Raw genomic sequence first — 22,928 nt, forward strand, 5'->3', positions numbered from 1 at the left:
TTGTGGTACATAGTAGGTCCGTTGCGGTCTTTTAATCAATGGCGTCGGAAAAAATAGGATGGCACCGAGCCTATGGGCGAAAACACTATTCATTTTCGCCCATAGGCGATGCGTAGTGGCTTCCAATAAAAAAACTCATAAAAAAATAATCTCAATAATCTCCTTATCTCCTTCACATACCACCTATATCTTTTCCCTATTTTCTCTCTAATTTTCTTCTCTCTCTCACGTACCACCCTCCTTAATGCCCCTCATTACTTGTTACACTTTTCCAAAAGATAACTCCAAAGTACAATCTAAACCCATATACCTATCTTAATATAAGATAAGCTTCAAAAAACCCATACCCACATTAATACAAGATAAGACTTAAAAACCAATTCACATCAAATAAAAGATATACTTATCCTAAAAAAACTCACACCACATTCTATTTACTAACTAAAAATCACGCACCAAAAACCCTTCCACCTGACCTAACTTATCCAATGGCAATTTCTATTCCTAAAATTAAATTAAAATAAAATAAAATAAAAATTAAATCCCAATTTTATTTGCATCATTCTCCCCAGGTTGGGAGAAGCTCGACCTCGAGCTGATCGAACTCAAATATTTTAGGGGCCTTCTCAAAAGTTGGTGATGCAGTCCCACCATGCGCCTCGGCACTTTTTCTTCAATTTCTTTATTACGCAGATTCATCGAATGCTTCATGCTTATCTCAAAGTAGAACACAGTGATTTCAGGCTCTAACTCACTTGGTTGGATTTCAAATATTACATCACATATCTTCTTCTCCATATTTGATTTTCAAAATTTCTTCTTTTTCTTTACCATTGATATTCGAAATTTCTTGCACATCGGCGTCGCCTTTCGTATCGAGATCTACCTCTTCATATTCTTCTTCCTCTTGTTCCAATTGTAATCTATGAAATACATCTCGTAGACATTTTTCTACTACTTTGCTAATAATCTTTACTAGGTCTTCTTTGATTCTATCAAATCTGTGATTAAAGCTCTCCATAACTAGATCAGGGATCTTAGGGCTCTAATACCACTTGATGCAAGAAAAAATAAACCGGAATAATAAAAATAAACAAACAAAAAACTCATAAAAAAACAATCTCAATAATCGCTTATCTCTTTCACATACCACTTATATCTCTTCCCTATTTTCTCTCTCACGTGCCACCCTCCTTAATGCCCTTCATTACTTGTTACACTTTTCCAAAAGATAACTCCAAAGTAATATCTAAACCCATATACCTAACTTAATATAAGAAAAGCTTCAAAAACCCCATACCCACATTAATACAAGATAGACTTAAAAACCAACTCATATTAAATAAAAGATATACCTATGCTAAAAAAGCTCACACCACACTCTATTTACTAACTAAAAATCACACACCAAAAACCCTTCCACCTAACCTAACTTATCCAAGGGCAATTTGTATTCCTAAAATTAAAATAAAATAAAATAAAAATTAAAACCCAATTTTGTTAGCATCCGTTTTATAATTGTACCCAATAAATTTTGGGCACTTATATACCCTTGTTTTGTAATACAATATTTTTTAGTATGACTATCTTTGGTCATTAGGAAGGATATGACATCACCCACATAGAACATTAAATACCACTATTGTGCTCCATGTCGGCAATGTCACACCCCATGTAGATGATGTTGCACCCCTCCAAATGACCAAAAATACTCTTACTAAAAAAAAAGCTCCATGTACAAAACAAGGGTATACAAATGTCCAAAATTTATTGAGTACAATTATAAAATGCTCTATAGTGTTAGACCCTAACATAACTTATATATATATATATATATATATATATATATATATATATATATATATATATATTAAGGGAAAGCAATCATGCAAACATAAATTTCACATTCTTTCCATTAATGTTTTCATTTCTCCACAGTTGGTCCCAATAGGAATACAATTATTTGAGATTCACTAAGTGCAATATGAAGATAATTATGTCTCACATATATAATGACTAAGCAAGAATATATTTACAATGGAAGAACCCATAAAGCTAAGAAAGTACCAGAAAGATAATAACCTAAAATTAAGCACTTACATTACTCTTATACACAGCATAGCTGAAGTTGATTTGTTATATGTAAAATCTAGTAGAATATATTTCCTAAAATACTATGAAATATTTGTAACATGAGAATACAATTAAGTTATACTTCTTTTATCACGAGTTACCAATTTAATCCAATTATCATTACCTTACTCAGAATGGGCTTTAGTGTCCTACAAGGGCCACATGTTGGTGCTGTATAGAGGACACATATAAGTCTTGGACTTTCATGGTACAATTTTCTTAGTGCATACTGCAAAGAACCATATATGATAAGCATATAAGTAATGATTACATTGTCAAGAAAGGTTTAAACACATGAATATAAAAGCACTTCAATGGTCAAGTAGTTACAAAACTTAAAAAAAAAAAATGCAAGTGATGCTATTCATATGAGACTACCTGACCCTTGTGTTTGGTGAGCATAATGTCAAAGCCCATTTCTACATCTCTGTCTGAAATGTCTTTCTTTTGTTCTTGCAGTTGGGGCTGTTAAAGGAAAGTGAGCATTAAATAAAAGAGAGAAAATTTCCAATGATATCGCAGCGGGCATTAAAGAGAAAGCCAAGAGCACTATATTAAGAGAGTCTATTTAGGATATAGAAGCATATTTCCCAACAAAAACAAAACTGGCACAGACACAGATGGGTGTAAGCATGCCGGAACAAAAGCCCAGACATGCTCAGAAGTGAATGAGAGACCAAACAAGTAAATCATGCATTCACACCAGTTGACAAACCATAGTTACTAGGATCTCCTACTTTGGTAGGCGATCCCTTCTAGGATCTCAATTTTGTCGCTCTCGAAAATGGATCTCTCAAAGATCTCGATTTTTAAACTTTCGGATCTCGATCACCACTGATAGGGATCCCGATTCCTGCTGTTAGGGATCTTGATCCCAACTTTAAAGACCCAGACAACAACCAAACTGATGATTTTCTTTGTTTATAGCTAGCTAGCTGCTCAACTATATTTTTAATATAGTTGCATTGCTTGCTTGCTATCAATAATGAGATTCCTACTTTAAAGAGTACACATACTCATAGATTATCATACAGTTTAATGTTGGTAGCAAGATCCCCAAAAGTTTGGAATCTCGATCCCTAACATTTGGGGATCTCGATCCCTAATATGTGCATTGTATGGACGGCATTCCCAACCATATAGAGGGATCTTCTAGCATTTCATGATCCCCTCATCCTGATCCCGATCCCGATCCCGATCCCGGTACCATTCCCGCTTCCGATCCCAACTATGTGACAAACATAACAGAATGTGAAATTCTTCTTTATCATATTCATAACTGTTCATGAACTAGTTTTAACATTTGAAATGCTAGCACCTTGTTGTTGGCATATTCTGGTCAAAGCATGGAACACAAACAAGCACATGTCTGCAATGTCAACCCACACGTGAAGATATGGTGGACTATTCTCAATTTCATATGGCATTCTGGAATACCATCAGAGCAGTTCTTCTAGATGCCTAAATGTGAGTATTGTCCTGAGCTTGAACTTGAAGCCAAATATTTCTTTACTTCCCAAACCCATATATTACTTCTCTCAATTCCCCTTCCTTTCACCTTCTCCAGAACCCTATTTCAGGGGCAGAGGCTTCTAAAAAATCATTCACTCAATTTTAGGTTCCTATTCTCTCTTAACCTAGCCTTGAATTACACAGTAACAGTCAATAGCACAGCATGGCCCACCATATCCATTATGACAGATTCGTTACACTACTTCTTGTTTCACAAACTCAATTCAAACTAATGCCCATACCCAAACTGCAGTCTGCAATGCTATATCATCCTGCATGCCAGTCGTGTTACCAAATATAGTAGAACCAACACCACTAAGATGAGCATATAAAATAATGTAATAAATGAGTTAATAGACTAAACAGAAAATAGTCTCAATGGATTAGAGCAACTTTCACATCATAATTGACACTTGCTTGAAAAACTCAAAAAAGAGAAAAACAATAATTATCACTTTTGTGAGCTTACGACATCATAAGCTCAGTTAGGGAAATCAACAACAATTAGAAATTAAGAACACAACTCATAAGAACAGATTACACTTGATCTTAGACAAAAGAACACAATTCAAACAGTTATTTGCTATATGAGTACAACTACAAGCTCGTAAAAAGGTTGTAAATACAAACGTACACAGTTCATATCCTACAACTCTAGGGAACACCAGAAAAACAAGCTAAGCTACCATAAAGTACAGACTAAGCTTTTAAAGAGTTAGCAAAACCAAATATGCAGCTAAGCATTTTAATTATGAACTAATCCTAAGAGAAAAGAAGCTGAGAAGACAGAAACAGGCTAACCTGACAGTGAACTCAGGATTTAAATAGAAATACCTGATGAAATTCAACCAGGAGATCATTCGTCACAAGATATCTCTCGACAGACAAAGCAGCCACACAGCCAGAGCCAGCTGCAGTTATGGCTTGTCTCCATTCATGGTCCTACAATTAAAATAAGACAGAGATGACAAGATCCCTAAAAGTCAAGCTTCACACTAATAGGGAATAGGTTCTCTATGGAGAGAAGTAACTAGTAAGTTTCTAACAAAAATCCGTTAACAATTAGAGGCACATTGTGAAATGAGGTCATTTCTAAACCATCTTAGAAATATCAAAATGCAATAGATCAAATAATTCATCATGGTCACCTGGGATTTGTCTTTTCTTTTATATCCTGCTATAGCAATATAGGACGTAAAAGTATTCACAAGAAAAAGTTCAGGAAAGGAAAACTTGGAGAGTTACATGGTCAATACAGAGGCAATGGCCCAAGAGTAGATAATTGATTACAAAAGGCAATTCCCAGTAGTGATTTGAATAGGATCTCCAACAACAGCCCCTTATCACGTGGATGTTCAAAAACATGATTTTTCAAGGACTTGAAGGGGCCATCAATATGCGACGTCATCCATGATATCCTAGGTAGTATTTGCCACCATTAAAAGTCATATTGTGGCTTCAAACAAGCTCCACATATTCATTTAGAGACATTATTTACAGCAATTGTTTCAGAAGGATTTGTATAGTCAACTTTAAACAAAATCTCTGTGTTTACATCTTACAGTCTAAAGTTCATAATATATGCTAAACAACTCTCTTGGATGTCACATGCACACCCCATTACCCCTTCAGCTTTTCAAAAATTTATCATTTAGAGTAATAGCTATTAAGAGTAAACCATCCATTTTTTAAAATAAGGCCCAGAAGGAAATCCAAATAATGTAGTATGCTAGTGATAATGGCCAAGAGTTATTACGATTATGATGGTGGAAATAAGATTTTTCTGAACAATGATTTCAATGAATCAGAGAGAGAAATTCAAATGAAGTGTTACAATGGTGATAACAGAAAAGTTACCTATTATAATGGTTGTTAGCACAGTAAAAAGAATAAGAGTCTTTTATCAATGATTTCAAATCCAGTGCAGATTTCTAGTCCAAAACCATGTCAACTATTACTAGGTGATTTTGGGGCTTCATGCCATGCCAATGACGTAATTGGCATGCTAAGGAGCAGGAGCTATGCATTCGCATTCAGCATACCAACGCATTTCTTGGGTGATGAGTTCAACATGCCTTGAAATGCCCTGACTCAGTGTTTACATGAACGTGTGAACACAAAGTAGTGAAATCCCACCAAATTCTAAAACAATTATTGAGAAAAAACAGAAAATTTGATAATAAAGTGCCATACAGCTAATTAACATTCAAATAATGAATTTATAATTTCAACATCTTGACTACCCAAGAAACATGAGGTTGACAATGGTTATATATAAAAGGATAGCATGAAAAACTCCTATATCCCAAAATAGGAGACCCAACATCAAAGTATTTGGTTCTGAATGCCAAATAAGGTAAGGCCAACGGGTTTAGCATGCTTGCAGCTTCTATCCAGTCAACTTTCTTTCTTTAATTGGAACCATCTATTTCATCGTCAAATGTGTGTTACCTTGAAAAATAGCCTACTGGACCATACAGCCAAGAAAGAATTAAAATCTTCATACCTTCTAAAATCTAAACTATGCATCCAATAAGTACGTCTCTTCCGGCTGAAATGCAGAGGACCAGATGAACCAGTTCCATACAATTACAGACACATGCAAAAGGGCACACCAGTAAAAAAATTGGAAGAGAAAAAAACACCACTGAATCTCCAACTACTTTTTCTCAATTTTATAGCATCCCAAAATGCTCATAATATCAACGTGGATAAAAGCCAAATACTCATAATGTCAAGGGGGATATAAGCCCTAAGTTTCATAAGATTTTTAACCACAAATGAATACAGCTTAGCAAATGTGAACAGGCGGATTTGAGAAACTTTCTGCACAAAAAGCTATGCTCAAATTTTGGTCAAAATTCACACATTTTTTATTTGTTGGAAATATCTAACTCAGGGCTCCAAGTGTTGGAGTATAGAGCTTCAACATTGACCCAATACCCAGTCAAATTTGGAATATGAGATGAAAATTAGTTTTAAGTCATTAAACAAGGCAAATTAATTTGAAGGTATCAAACAAACCAATATGTTATGTACAAGTCAATAATGGAAAAGAATGACTAAAGTACCCTTGATTAAGAAGAAGAGAGAACACACTGTATCTACAGTACCAACAATGCTGCCCCAGCACATGCACAAAAATAGGGCACGCCAAAAGCATTTTCCACGGGCCCTATTCCCAAAGAGAGCTATCCGTCACCTAGGAATGCGCTTTCATACCTGAAGGGGTAAGCAGCTTTCTTACAAAATTAAATAACTCTTGGAAAACCTCGGAAATACATTTCTGGCCGCAACAGTTTCTACACTTTCCCATGAAACAAACATGGGAAAGTGGTAGTCCCGCTGGAAAGAACATTCTCCAGGAGTTCTTTCCCGCGAAACAAATGTGCCCTAAAACTATCCATATATGTCACTGAAGTTTCATACATCTTTTAACAAAAAGTTTTTATTTTGCAACCTAGTTGTCTCACGTTTATGGGTAGATATGCACAATTAGAAAGCACTGCACTATTTAGGTAAAAGCAGAAGCATGGAAGTTAAACTCACAGCTGATAAGATATGCAGGCATTTGCTGTCATTGCATATCATCTGCCATTGCATAGTTTAACTGATAAGCTATGCCGGCATTTGCTGTCCTTGCATATCATCGACCATTGCGTGAACAATAGTCTCATGGACACCAACAATTTCGATATTTGAAGTCCACTAAGGAGTTTGTGAGTTTTCATCTTAAGTTTACATGGACACCAATGACTTTGATCTTCCAGAACCTCAGAGGCCATCAATCAGGTTTCATGTTTCATTTGAGAGTTTCTAACTTTTCAACTTATTTATAAATGGACAGTAATGATTTTAATCTTCCAATGAATTCAAAGGCCATCAATCAAGTTTCATTCGAGAGCTGCTGAGTTTTCACCTTAATCAGCAGACTCAATTATCTTTAAAACCAAAGAGAAACAAAGAATGATGGTTGACCTAAGCAACATAAATTACCTGCACATCCCCAGCTGCAAAGACACCTTCAACTGAAGTTTTTGCCGTTCCCTCTTCTACAACCACATAACCAGAGCTATCAAGTTCAACTTGTCCTTGCAACAACTGGCTGCTAGGTGAATGGCCAATACCATAGAATAGGCCCCTAACCTCCAGGACAGATTGTTCCCCTGTATCAGTCTTCTTCAGTAGAATACCAGACATCTGGCCTTTGCTATTGCTAACAACATCCACAGCTTCCGTGTTGAAGTGCAACGCAATATTCGGATTGTTGTAAATTCTGTGAAACATTCGTGATAATCAACCTGTTATACAAACATTCACGAAGTTGAAACTTCAACTTTCTGTTTGTCATTATACTGATTGATTCTTTTCAACACTTTCATTAGACGCATACTAAATTGGGCACACGCAATTGACCAGAATTGCGAAACAACACGAGAAAGTCATGCAAATAAGAACGGACAGGAAAAGGAAGCAACATCTCAAATAAATACCTTTCAATTATGTAAGAATTGAGAAATCCATCACATCTATAGGGTATGTAAAAGCTAAAAATGACCATGAAAAATAAGTAAGGTCAAAGGACCTTCCAATCCATCATTCAACTAATTAAGAATCCTAGAGAGGACAGTGACCCCAATTTGAAATCTCATCATACATAAGACTGAAAACATGTTGCACATATACCAGCACAATACACTACCAGCAATATAATTTAGTACATTAATCATATTTTTTAGGTAAGATTTATGGTGACTGTTATTTACATATTTTTTATATTTTTACTATATGTTTAGTCGTTTCTGCATAATTTATAATGTTTATTTATGGAAATTTTATCAAAATGCACATACAAGATGAACTGTTTAACATTCTACCCACGTCTTTTGATTCAATTTCAAAAACCCCCATCAAAATACACCTGATCATGGTTGGAACTTGAAAATGGGTAAAATGTTACATCGTTGATAAATTAAGTGCATTTTGATAAATTTCCCTTCATATATTCATTGGGACTATGGATCAAAGATATGTTGTTCTACTGATGGTCAAGAACATTCCAGTTAACACTCCATACCCCAATTTCTAAGTTGAAAATTATTACCAGTCAGATGAGTTTAAATTTCAAATTTGACATGGAAAAACTCAGAGCATCAAATGTGGATAAAAGGCTCAGAAAAGTTTTCCAAAGGAAGGTCATAACTGACTCACCAACCAACTTGCTTCAAGCAAAGTATAGAGCACGTCAAGTTGGCAGGCATATATATGACCTCCATGATGTGCACTCATATTAGGACCCACGACCATAAGATGCAACTCTAAACAAGATGTAGCACCTAAATATGAGGCACTGCTCAGTGGATGAAGGCATGAAGCAGCAGTGTGTTACACAATATAAATTAAAAGAATTAAGTTGATAATTATGTCATTCACACTAGGATATTTCAGTCTGCTTTGATGTAGTGTAAGGGCATTTAGTTATTGTACATATCATAAACCTTTCATTTTCTCATTTAGGCATTGTTCTAAATTTGACGACTACATTATGCACTTAAGAAGACTTGCTCTCTCAAGATATTGATCTCAAAATACTGACCAAACCTGATGGGATGGACACGAGAAACTTAGAATTTCTCATAAATGCTTTCAACAGAAGTACAGGGAAAAATGCTTCAGCGAAGGACTGACAATTGTATGGTACAGGAATGAAGATCAGAAAAAAGACCGAATATCAGGAAAAGTTTCGACCTTGGGAAAAAGATTGAAATCTCTAACAAATGTTTCTCCACCAGGATTTTAATAACTTTTTTTTTTTTTAATGCAAAGGTGTGGCTTAACATAATGACTGCAAGAAAGTGGAACATAAACTCCAAAACACCATTGGCTCACTCCTGAATTTTAGGCAAGACCAAGAAGGGATATGAAAGATTTGAATTCTCTTCTTCAGCCCTTAGTCTGCCTAGCAATGAAAATTTACTGATACAATTTGATGCAGGATCAATGAGAATATCATGGGCCTAGAAGTCAAATCTATGGCACAGGACTAAAGATCAGAAAATGAACTGAATATCAGGAAAGAAAAAGACAGTGACGGATGTTTTTACACCAAAATTTTTAGAACATAACCTTTTTTTACATATGTGAGGTTTTACACAATGACTCCGAGAATATGAAACATAAACTCCAAAACACCACTGGATCACTCCTGACTATTAGGCAAGACCAAGAAGTGATAGGAAATATTTGAATTCTCTTCTTCGACCCCTGGTCTCCCTAGCAATGAAAAGTTGCTAAAACAGACTGATGCAGGATCAACGAGAATTTCATGGACCTAGAAGTTTTGGGGCAGCAGGGTTTAAGGGTTTGATGTCGGTGGAGAGGTGAATAGGGTGTGAACTAACTCCTCTGGTGAAGCTGAAACTTGCTGAAATTTGAGTCCAACAAAGTTGTTGTGCAAGGAGGATGTGTAGGCATTAGAGAATAATGGGGGAGATAGAAAGGAACTGATGGGGAGGCTTGGTAGAGGATGAACAAAGTGTTGGCTTTGTTTTGGATGGCTTAGATGGTTGAATGGGAATCATTGTAGGGTCAATGATGCAAGAGATAAGAAGATGGTACGAGAAGGATGTGGGGGAGAAGGATTATGGGTTTAGAGATGGAAAGCATGGATGAAGAAGGGGATAAGGCGCGCCATCAAATGGAATAAAAAAGAAACCCTTACCTCTTGAAGTTACTCATATTCATAGATGTAGGGTTGAGGTATCCAATCTCTCCTTTCACTTGGACTCTCTCCACATTTTTGAAAATCAGATCTTTTATTTCTCAAAATGAACGTGAGTTGACCTCAGGCCTTGCATGGTGTTATAGATGTCCATGTTGTATATTTTTAACCGTAACCTTCTTGAACCTTTACTAAATCTTCCTCTTCCCAAATATAAGGATATAGATTCCTTTATAATTTTTAGAAAACTGGCACTTGATACAAAGTTAGGAAGAACCAAAGAAGGGAAAAACAAAAGGAAAAAAAGGAAACTAGTATAAGTTGAACCTACTCACTAAAGAAAAAAATGACAATAACTCACTAACTTATTTAACCAACCCCTTTAGAAAGATGGGCTAGGTTAACCCTAAGGTTTGGACACAAGGTCTAACCCTAGATTTTCTGGAGGTGAGCCCCACCTAAGGAGCACCTTTAGCATATCGCTCTTTCTGGGTGGCCTTAGGTGGCCGAGAATCACAATCAGATGCATTTGACCCAATGTTATTAAGACCAGAAAGGTGGTTGAATGACATAGGTAGCCTCTCTGACCAAAACATCACTAGTGATCAAGCTGGCCTAGGAGTGGTAGGACCCAGACCTGACCTTACTTATAGACCCGGATCCGACCCAACCCCAATTCGGGTTGGGTCCAAGTTATTTAGACCCGGACCTAGGTCTAGTAATTAAAAAGAAAATTATATGTTGTATATATAGTATTCTTTTATATATTTTATATTGGGTCCAGTTGGATCAGGTTCACCACAACCCGACCCCTGCTGGGTCCAAGTCCTTTGGACCGGACCAACCCGCCAGGTCCAACACATGGATCCAAAGCCGGACCCAATTAGGGTTGACCCGGTTGCCACCCTAAGCTGGTCAGATTGGCTCTTAAAGAATTTCTTTTTTTAAATAAACTTTAAAAAAAAGTCAGACGAATCTGACAGGTCGATTCTGCCTATCTGACCTATACGTAGAATTGGCTTGATCATATTAGAGAACACCATATGACATGGCAATGTCAGAAACCATGGTCCATAACTCCAATATGATGCAAAATAAAGTTAATTGCATTAATAGAAAAACAATTTCTTGCATAGAGCACCAAGCATCTTATCTTCCTCCAAAGGGCGAAGCAACAATTTGAATCCGGATCAAATGGGAATTATATGGAAATATAATCCAATTCCTAAATGTTCTTATGTGTGACATCTACATAAAATTCATAAAAAGAGGTCATATCGATCCTAATTGTGATAGAGAACAAGTAAAATGTTAAGCAGATGCCACATTAACCTAGAAGAACATTCGTTGCTCAACTGGTATCATTTGAGAACATTTACAATGATAACTCTCATGCAATTAATCCAAATGCAAGAAGTAAATAGTAAAGAAGACCCAAATTTTGTAACTAGCGCACCTATCTTGCATTGCTTTGGATGCACGTAAGTGGTCTCCACGAACTAGTAAGTGTACATGACGAGCATACTTGGTGAGATACAATGCTTCCTCTGTAGCTGTATCACCACCTCCAACCACTGCAAGCACTTGCCCCTTAAAGAGTGGAGATGCCCCATCGCATATTGCACAGGCACTTATTCCTCTGCTCCAGAACTCATCTTCACGAGGCAATCTTAGCCTCCTTGCAGTGGCCCCAGTGGCATATATAAGAGTATGGCATTTTACCTGAAGTCAAGCATTAATAAAAATAGATAAATCATTGAATGGAAAATCATTCTTTGGACCATATTAAATATACAATTGAAAAACATGACAAGATGTGCAATATTTTTTTCGTTTTCATGGACCATATTAAAATTCTTTCAGTTACTAACATTGTGAAACCCTAACCCAAAAAGGCCAAAATATGGTCTAAAGCTTTACAGTAGGATTTCTCACGAAGTCTGTATGTTAATTGTTGCAATAAGTAATTTTTGCCGTATGGGAATATTTCCTATCCATTGTCATAAAACAAGCAGGCTGCCTCAGCACCTAGGTCATGCCTCGAGGCAGTCAAAGGACTAGGTGCCCCGCTTGAAAGTGGACAATGTGAACTAGCAAAACCTATATAATTTAAAATTTACTTTCACAATATCAGCTTAGAACACTTAGATATGTCCAAGAATTACAATCAAAACTCGTATCAATGAATAAAATAAAATTTGGATTCTGAATTGCTACCAACCTTCAAAAACTTTTTTATTACATAACTAAAATTATATCAATTGAGATTGGAAACAAGAAAATACAAGAGGAGAAAATGAGATCGTATGCCAAAAGATTAATTCTAATGGACTATTGCACACCCCACACAGGGTCTCCTCCACTAATGGCGCAAGGAATTGTGGTCTTTCTTGATTCTTAGCAAATGGGAAGCTTGGCTAAACCCTTTAATCAAAATATGAGAGCATGTGCTAGAAAACAAGGGCCTTTCTTTGGTGCTACTATGTGGGGCGTGCCCCCCTTTGCCCAAACATACTAGGGGCATGCCCCCATCTCTTTTATTTTTCGTCTTTTGAGATGGGAGACAGAGAGAGAAAAGTATAGAGAGGGCGGCATACCACCTATGAGGACGAGAGAGATAGAGCTCTAAGGTTTTGGGCGTAGGGTTTTTGAAACTCCAATTAGATATATTTATATTAGTGAGGCTAGGGTTTGGGATTTAGAGTTTAGCCGTCCTTATGGAGAATCCATCTAGACCGTTGATCATAAGTAACCTGTGGGGTGAGAGATCTTAGTCATACAATCCATAAATCAGCGATCATGATCCAATGGAAGGTGCTAGAACCTTATCCCTTAGCTTCCTTAACCTAATCAAATATTTTGTGTAGGGAAACTATTCTATAATTTTTCTTTTAATTTCAATATATCTCTACACATTCCATTTTGAAATCAATCATTCTCTTTTGAAAGAACTTTCCATTTCAATTTTAAGTCAAATAGGTAGCTTATGCAACAAGCCACAAAATATGGAAAGAATGAAATATTTGGGGCATCCCACTTATGGAGACATAGTGGGCCCCACGCCCCCATCCAAATGGCTTAATCTAGTGGGCCATAATGAATTTTGGGCCCCACAATACTAAATAACTTTTAAAAGAAAGAAAATGATTTTTAAAAATACTTAAGTTTTTTACTTTTCTCTCTGACTATTTAAATACCTGAAAATTCAGTTTTAGCTAATTTAAAAATTAATTTTGAGAAAGACTTCTAAAAATTTATTTTAATATTCTAAAAATCATTTCAAACAAAATTAATTATTTATGGGAATCGGACCAACTTTGTTAAGAAAAATGTAAAAATACTGAAGCACTCCATCTCTATGAGTGACTATATTACACACTCACTTTTTCAAACTAACCAAGTAGTTCCCATGACCCACATGGATTCATGATTGTACTACCAAAGCCAACAAATAGGTGATGAGAACACAATCTTATTCTATGGACTACATATCCCCCCTAGGGACAAGCCTAGGTCACACAGACTTGTACACACTCATTGGAACTGGTGCATGGGGGTTATCTCTTGCACATGTACATGTAACACAGGGTTGTGTGATGGTCATGATAAGGATTTAGCCCTTGTCCCTTCAGGCCTACTAATCACACACAAGGGTCACTAAGTCCCTTGGCCAACTACCCTGTGCATCTCTTCGACCTCATCAAGGGTTAACCCCATAAACCCTTCTCAGTTGTGTTATATGCCCATATCTCATAGGGTTTCAAAACTCAACTCGGCCTAACTCGTCAAACCTAGTTTGAGTCTTGACATCAATATTGCCAACTTTGGCCCCTATGGACCATACTCCCACTAGAGTTGTTATTTCACTATTATAAAATTTTATTACATGCTCTTGTAAGGCTTTTAAAATGGCCACAAAGTCCCAGCCTTCAGCAGGAACCCATGCATTAGGTGGACCTGAACTAGGCAAGTGCCTGGGACCCAATGCTTCTCAACCATGGGCTTCCTCTCAAAACTTTCTCTACAACTTTTTTCTCATTTGATACCCTATCAGAGGCTAACTTCTTCTTTCCAGGCTTCTTGGCCTTGGGTTCATGCCACCAAAGATGATCAAGGAGTTAGAGAGAAAAAGGTTGGGGATGACAGACAGGGAGGTGGAGTTATGAGAAGAGAGGTGAGAGAAAGAGAAAGATGGGGAATTGTATGGATAGCAACCCCCGTTACTAGTTTCTGGCTGCCTTGATAGTGAGGCAGCTGCCTAGGCACCGCCTATTCCCACTCTTTAGTACATTGTTTCTTCTTTTCTTTTTTTTTGTTTCTACCTATGGAATATTCATGTCATAAAAAATGACAGGATATAAAAGATTTTGAATTGAAATACAGTTCAATCTACAAAAATTCATAAAATTCAAACTCAATGTTCTAATATATATAAATTTTAATAGTTTGTAATGATACAGTTCTCAGTTAGAGCAGTTGTTTAGTTAGTGCAGTTGTTCAGGAACAAGAAAGCATAGTTTCAAAATAAGCAAGGATGCTAGCAAAGAAAGAAGAATTGCAGTCTCAAGGACATCAAAACATGATTCATCCTAATGCTTCAAAACTTGATATCGAAATGATTGTGTTGCATAAGCTGTGTACAAAAATCTCAGCTGGGATCATAATTTCAAAGAGCAAGCATTATCTTATGATACCACATAAAAAGCAGTATCTTGCTACCTCACGTTCACTGCTCCTTATTGTGAAAGGGCTGCTCTTACAGTCAAGGTATTCGACATCCTCCTGAAAAAGTTCAGCACCCCAGCGCTCAGCTTGCCGACGCATCCTATTCAATATAACGTCACTAATAAAACAACAGTAAAATCATACAGATGAAAACATCACTCAACATAGTTATAAAAACAGGAATAGGGAACATCTTCATATTTATTAAAAACCAATTGATGTCTAAAACAACAAAGGGCTATCACAAAGATAGCGAATTCCAAAAAACGAAAAGGCCATAAATGTAAAAAACTACCTATCCATCAAATCTGGTCCACTAATGCCATCGGGAAAACCAGGGAAATTCTCAACTTCTGTGGTAGTCATCAATTGGCCTCCAGGGACACCACCTACTTGATATCCCTCAAATACAAGAGGCTTCAAATTTGCACGAGCTGCATATATTGCTGCCGTGTAACCAGCAGGACCAGAGCCAATTATTACCAAATTCTCAACACCTCTACGAGAAACTGCAAACCCATCAAATAGTCAATAGTCACTCCCTTTCAGTGCGAAACCGGTAAAATATACTTTTAAAATTGTAATTGTAACTTAAGCAAATCTTTGGGATACTCAATAAGAGCAGACTCAGACAATGAGCAATTGCAGGAGAATCATACACTACCAAATAAAGAACTACATCACTATGAGACAAGGCCTCATTCACATGAAAATCCTAGAGGGATCCTAGAAAATTATAAATAATATTAAAAATATGTTTTTTAGGATGAAAATCACATGCTACCAACATACTCATAGGATGAGTGTAGCTGAAATGAGGATGTTGAGATGGATGAGGAGCAAGAAAATAATGGATAGAATTCGAAATGAATATATTCAAGAGAACTTACGTGTGGCTCCTATAGGCAATAAGATGAGAGAAAGTAGACAGGTGGGTTGGCCATGAGCAGTGCAGACTTAGTACAACACCTGTTAGGAGGTATGAGTTAGTTGAAGCTGAAGGCTCAAAAAGTGCAAGGGGTAGGCCCAAAAGGACATAGTAGGAAGTATTGAGAAAAGGTATGGGAACTTATGGCCTCACTAATGGTATGGCCTTAATGGAGCATAATGGCGGACCAGGATTCATGTAGCTGACTCCAAATAGTTGAAAAAAGGCTCTAATGATAATGATGATGATTAAAGACATGTTCCTTTAGAGAGGAAGCAAGCAGCGGTTCAGTGAATGTTTTTCCCTTTCATCAATTTCCTCAAATGAGGAATATGCAAAACACATTTTGAGCATAACAAAATAATGACACAGAATAACCATGCCCTAATCATGATTAAGAATAACTAGAAGATTGTATAATGATTAGAATAATTAGAAGATTACCCTACAAAGGAACAAAAGGTAAAAATACTACTAGAATACCATGCAATCATACACACAAACCACACTCAAAAAAGCATACGCATATTCTATCTCCCTCCAAAAAAAAGAAAAAGAAAAAGAAAAAGAAAAAAATCCCCTCAAAATACAAAAGATTAAACATATCCCTTCATGTTTATCGATGGTATTTATCGTTGAAGCAGTTATCAACGTAGTTAGTCTTTATTTGGGAGATCTGATGCACAGAGTGCAGAGATCTAATGCACATAGCGCACAAAATACTTCCACAAAATCCTCTCTAATTCAATGTGCTTTGATATGTTTCCTACAGTCCAAAAGAATAATAAGAAGTAGAAGAAAGGCTGGCTTATGCGCTCTATGAATGGCAATTTTGATGTCAGTTAGGTTATTCACTTTCCCTTTCCCTTTGAGAAGACCCTTGATTCAAAGCATTTCTCTAGCATTAACTAAAGTCGCCCAATACATTGATTCGAAACTTGGATTTTGTGGTCTAAGTTCCATCTTCTTTGGTAAACTTGGAGAAGTGAGATGGACTAAAAGTTGGACTAATTCAACATGCAAATGGGTTCTCTTCTAAATTCATATAACAGATCCACTTGCTAATTGGCATAGATCATGCATCTTATTATTTTCTGGTTGTCTTGTTTCTCAATTATTTTAGAGAATCATAATCCTCTTCTTGAAATGTAACTGTTTTATCACAATAACCCAATAGGTGGCTGGCTTGTATACCTTATTTTCCCATTTTGTATCCTTTAAACTAAAAGAATATCCAATAAAAACACATAATTCAGTGGGATTTAATTCATCTCTCTTTCTCATGGCAGTATAGGCAATCTAAATGCATCCAAGGCTCTTGTATAATCGATTATATGAAAATGGCTCTGACATTGAGACCTCTCATAAATAATACGGGAGCATTATCAATTAATCACATATGCAACAGTATAATCATCTTCAATCTAGCCATATCGAACAAATTGTCTGTTCTTTTTCAGCTACACCAATTTGCTCTAGTGAACAAGGACAGGATGTCTGATATTGTCAAGCCACTTCTATTAAAAAATCTCCATAACCAATATTTCTAGGCCATCCTTAATCCCCTACATATAGAATGAAGTAGCTTAACCTAATATCACTTTGTTAGCCAATAGAGAGAACAGAGAACATCCACATTAAGTGCACAGGTGCAAAATATTGAACTGGGATATTTATGATGAGACAAAGCAAGCTAGGAACCTTTTACCAGCAAGCAACATACAAAACCAAGGATTTTACACTCTTCATACACTTAAACCTTCTCCACTGAAGTTGACTCACCTCTTACAACACAATGATATATAATTTATATGTCTATTTAACAACAGTAATGTTGCTTGAAGGGAGAGTTTGTAGGAGACTACGGCCTTCATAAACATTATTTATTCTTTCCTCATTCAAGGACTCTTGAGCTAGTCGTTAATTATTTGTATAATTCTTTTTTGTGACTCTCTCTCTCTTTTGAACATACATAATCAATTTTAATACTCTCAAATTCAATGCATTTATTTTTTTCATAATGGCGAATAGCGCATTAGTTCAAATTCCAGTATATAACAATGGGGAAACCCCGAAAACTATTTGAATTCAATGAGCCATACTCATTTGAGAAATAGAAGTTCATAATTTTCACAAGAGGTCGATTGGAATTCAAACATCAGAAAAGAAACTTTCACAGTAAAACAGAAAGGGGAAAATCCCCAAATTCTATAATCTAATCACTCAATTTTCCAAAAATTGATGAAAAAAATTTGGCTTTCATATAAAAAAAGATTCACTGTTCTATCTTCCAATTTACCATTGAAACTGAGTTCCTTAAAGCATCGCACTAACCAAATGCTGAAAATAGGAGATGCAGATGGAGAAAACCATAGAGAGAGAGGCCAAGCATCACAAGAAGCCAATACATGAGCCAGCATGAGTAAGAATAAGATAGGTAGAGAGAGATTAAGGAGCCTACCAACTGGAGCTTCGGGAGTTTGCAGTTTGTCTGCAACAATGGCAGCAGCTGCTCTTGCAGTGAGAGACGAAGACGAGGACCTGATTCCATGGCGCCCAACCCCTAAACTCCATTTGCCACGAAATCTCCGCCCACTAACGAGGAGTATGCTTAGAGAGGGAGAGAGGGGAGGAGAGAGAGAATGGTAAAGGTCGAAGGTATGATTGTAATTGTTAATATAATTGCAGTAGCAGGGTGGAGTCGCCATGGCCGGCCTCTTCCAACGCTTGGAAACAGGGGCCGGCTTCCCGGAACGCGCGACGGAGCACCAATTCCCTCCCTCTATCTGCACACGCATTTCGAACCACACACAAATGTAACTCTCTCTCTCTCTAGGTTTCTCTCTCTAACAAGTAAGTACAACTCTTTCTCTCTCTAGATTTTTCTTCTCCCCGTCTCAAGGGCTCTAGCCACCCACTCTCTGGCGCCAAAGTAAAAGTCAAAAGTGGTTTGTATAGAGCGGAGGCTCTAAACAATGAAAGTTCAGCCGACCTTCAAATGGTGTTAAGTTTCAATACCGGAAATCTTCGTGATAGTTTTGAAATATATTTTTATTTTTAATTATAAGATTTAAAATTTAAAAAATAATGGAGATCAAGCAGATCGATGAAAACTTAAAAATCGACGGTTTAAATATGTATTATAATATACACTACAAACTTTAAATCTATTTTTTTCTTATGTCCATGCATCTTGATATTGAGATGATTAAGTTGATGATATTTAGGCATCACAATAACATCTTCTTGTGAAATTTTTGATATAGATTTTAATTTAATTGTTTAAAGCCTCAAGCAAGCTTTTTATGCTGTGTAAAACTTTTATGCTTCTCCCTATCCAACATCCATTTCATCAAACCATCTATTTCATTTGGGAAAGCTTTCCATACTTCTCTTATAGTATAAAACTTACATACTTCTCTTATCCAGCTATCTAATCGGAATGAGATGGATCCAATCATAATGTCAAGGCTATACACTGATTTATTTTTATTTTTATTTACAAAAGACTTTTGACACCAAAATTTGGTATTCCACTCCTCTCAAAACTCGCACTTGCAAAAAGTTAAAAAAATATTCTCAGTAAAATAAAATGACCAAAATATTTGTTAGGGGTATTTTGGATATTTTTTTTTATCAGAAATATTTTTTTAATATTGTTTTAGGCGTGTCCCTATTGAGATGATGGAACTTATCAAAATTTTATATTCATAGGATTTGTAGTAAAAATTGAAAATAAAAATATTATGAGACGTCCGATCTAGACTAAGTAGTCAATGACTCACTTGATCTAAATTGGACGATTAGATGAGGGGAAGTATATAAGTTTTATACTGTAGAAGAAGTAAAAAGTTTCTCTAGTGTTAAATAGTGCATCTCTAATGGGTATTAATCATTTTCCCATTCTTTTTTAATAATTATAAAATGATCTTCACGTGGATCCCATAATTTAGATAGAATTTTAGGATAATTTACATAAATAAACAAAAAAAAAATTTGCTGGATTACAACATGATCCATTTTTTCTCCAATTTCATAATGAGATCATACTTTCTCTTATTCTTTCCTTAAGTCTTGCCCCCGGTTCAATGTCGACAACTAGGGTCCGGTTCAATGTCGATTACCAGGGTCCGGAAATGGGTTGGCTCGACCTTTGGATCCAACTAAGTCTGGTTTGGACCAGGACAATGGACCCAACAGGTCCAATTTGGGTCCACTTAACCTAGACCCAACCCAAGTTGAGTCTAGATCTGGGTTTGGATCTACTTAACCTAGGCCCAACCATAGTCAGGTCGAGATCAACCCAATCCGACCTAACCTGGTATTTATATGTATAAGGTATATATCAATATATAATAACAATAAAAAATATATTATAAAATATATAACATTATTTTTCACATTTTTTAATTTCTAGGGCCAGACCCAACACGACCTATTCCCAACCCTATCAACAACCTCAAGCTACTTCTTTTTAATTTTTTTTGTTTTTGGTGAACACTAGGACGGTACAAAAGCCCAACATTTGACCTTAGCATCATCAAACTACCCCATGTATCAATTTTGCCAGTGTATAGAGCGGTTCTATACTGCCAACATAGAACTGGCCCATATTTAGAACTTTTTTTTAGTATGGAGCAGTGAAATCAAATTATTCAATACTTAAAAATATTTCTAAGTATTAAGCGGTTTGATATTGGCAATATAGAACGTTGGGCCAAAATTGATACATAGGCAGTTCGATATTGCTAATGTCTAGAGGTGACCAAAAATAAAAAAAAATTAAATTTAAATTTTTTAATGTTGCCAAAATCAAAATAGGAAAAAATAGAATAAAAGGATAAAAAAAAGAAAAAAAAAAACATGAGAAAATCAGACTCGGACATAAAACTCGGGAGAAATTGTGAACCATGCAATTATACCACAATTATTTTCCGATCAACCCTTCATTTTTTTTCTAAAATTTCATAAAATATCCTTCTAAGTAACTCTTTTTGCCATAGGAATTAATTATACAGGATGCTCCCATTATCTCTTTCTCTCTCTCCTCTTCCACAATCCAATCTCTCCCATTCATTTCTCTATTTCTCTCTCATTATCCTCGGCAGTTCTTCCCTTTTGACTCATTTTGTTTTTTCTTGCACCTCATCTCTCTATCTCATTTGTCTCATGTGCATATTTGAGGCACATTTCCAAGTGTCCCAATTAAATGATAGATAGAATGAACTTGCTTGACCCTTAGAAAGTGAGAGCTGGGAGCCCAATTAGGTGTGTCTTCTCGAATCCGTCTTCAGATTTAGATCTCATGTTGAGCTTATATTAAAATTACAAAAAAATTAGAATTTTTTTATTTATTTTGTATTTAATATTGAAGTCTTTATTTAATATTGAAGTCTTACTTTTAAGGGTGTGGTTTGCATAAGGCAGAGCTCTAAACAATCAAAATAAATTGCATATTCAAATGGAATCGAGAAATGTAGTTTGAATAATGGAAATCTTCGTGATAGCTTTAAAATATATTTTCATATCTAATTATAAAATTTAAAGCTTTAAAAATAGTGTAGATCAAACTGATCTATGAAAACTCGATAATCTTGAAAATTGAAGGTTCCAAAAATGCATTACAAGCTGCACTATTTCTAAAACTTGACATCCATTTTTTTCGCTTGTCTATGCATCTTGAGATCAAGATGATCAATTTGAGGATATTTGAACATCAAAACAACCTCTTCTAGTGAAATTTTTGATATGTGCCCTAATTTGATTGTTAGAGCCTCACACTCGTATAAACTTTTTCCTAAAATAAAATAACCAAAACGAAATTATTTTATTTTATTGAACTATTATTTGTAGGGCTAAAACCAAAAAAGGGGGTTGAAATCCCTTGTAATATCACTAAAGGGATAGAAGGAGTAGTACAAAAATAAATGCATTTGTTACACATGAAAAATAGAAATTGTTGTATAGCCATATTGTATCAATAATTCGAATGACATCGATTCGGGCTTCGCCATGGGATGCTTTTGTGATGCTTGTGATTGATCCCTTTGTTGCATGTTATGTGGCCTCAAGTTGACATTAATGTTCAATACTTCCATGTATTCGTTGCACCATTGAAAAAAATTACACCTTGGACATCGATAGTACATTCTTCCAGGGTTGGCTGGGAAGCTTAATAGACTTGAATTACATTGTATGGCAACGTGAACATATACCTTGTGGATATCCTCCCTTGTTTGTGGATGCTGACAACATCCTAAGTGGTTCAAATATCTTGACCTACATCCACTTTTCACAATAAGGAACCAAATATCTAGGTTAGGCAGAACAATAACTGAACTTGATGAAGCTTAAGAGTCAAGAGTGACATCTTTTTCATAAGAAGTTGTGCATAACAACTCTAAACATTTTGAATGAGTTACTAACTGACCAGAAGTTGTGCAAATACTCTACAAGAAGAAGCAATTTCAGCAAAAATGTCTAAATCTCACTATCAGGTACTCCTTGACTGTTGTCATGAAGAGTGAGTGTTTTTGCCATATGCCCTTCAAATTTGACTTCAGTATGCACCCCAGAAGATAACCCATTAGACCACCATCTAGAAGCTCAACTCACATTTCTACCTCCTAAACATGAATTAGATTGATCCACATATGGAAAAGAATGAGAAGCTTTAAGATGTTCAAACTGGCCATATACACCAAATGTTCATAATGCTTATACAACTGACCAGAAAAAAAGAAGTAGCGATAGACAACACACTATAAAACCACATGGTAATGAAAAAGAGGACATTATCTAACCAAATGTAAATGACAAGTAAAAATCCAATGCATTTTGAAAGAGTTACTAACTGATCAGAAGTTGTGCATATTGTGAAAGAGAAATTGCATTTCTCATATTGTATGC

General features: G+C 35.9%; 1 protein-coding gene across 7 annotated transcripts in view; it reads right to left on the reverse strand.

Moving 5' to 3' along the window:
• The window catches only part of NTRC (NADPH-dependent thioredoxin reductase C), a 25,066-nt gene extending 6,073 nt beyond the window's left edge, over positions 1-18,993 (reverse strand). Inside the window, exons 1-8 of one of the 7 annotated variants that reach the window (XR_016052549.1) lie at positions 18,481-18,966; positions 15,387-15,600; positions 15,086-15,209; positions 11,823-12,088; positions 7,642-7,946; positions 4,480-4,587; positions 2,512-2,598; positions 2,258-2,362 (exon numbers count right to left, since the gene is read on the reverse strand). Coding sequence is in view for 6 of the 7 variants with exons in the window: in XM_020663718.2 (XP_020519377.1) it covers positions 2,258-2,362; positions 2,512-2,598; positions 4,480-4,587; positions 7,642-7,921; positions 11,823-12,088; positions 15,086-15,209; positions 15,387-15,600; positions 18,481-18,817 (1,521 nt within the window). In the remaining variant the exon portion in view is untranslated. Of the gene's footprint in view, positions 1-2,257; positions 2,363-2,511; positions 2,599-4,479; positions 4,588-7,641; positions 7,947-11,822; positions 12,089-15,085; positions 15,210-15,386; positions 15,601-18,480 lie in introns of all 7 variants that reach the window. The other 6 variants (XM_006837360.4, XM_088862564.1, XM_020663717.2 and 3 more) reach the window with 6 other exon arrangements.
• Between the last annotated feature and the right edge of the window lie 3,935 nt (positions 18,994-22,928).

Source organism: Amborella trichopoda, chromosome 1 (assembly GCF_054954075.1).
Source record: "Amborella trichopoda isolate Santa Cruz 75 chromosome 1, AtrichopodaSantaCruz75HAP2 v2.0, whole genome shotgun sequence".
Taxonomy (NCBI): Eukaryota; Viridiplantae; Streptophyta; class Magnoliopsida; order Amborellales; family Amborellaceae; genus Amborella; species Amborella trichopoda.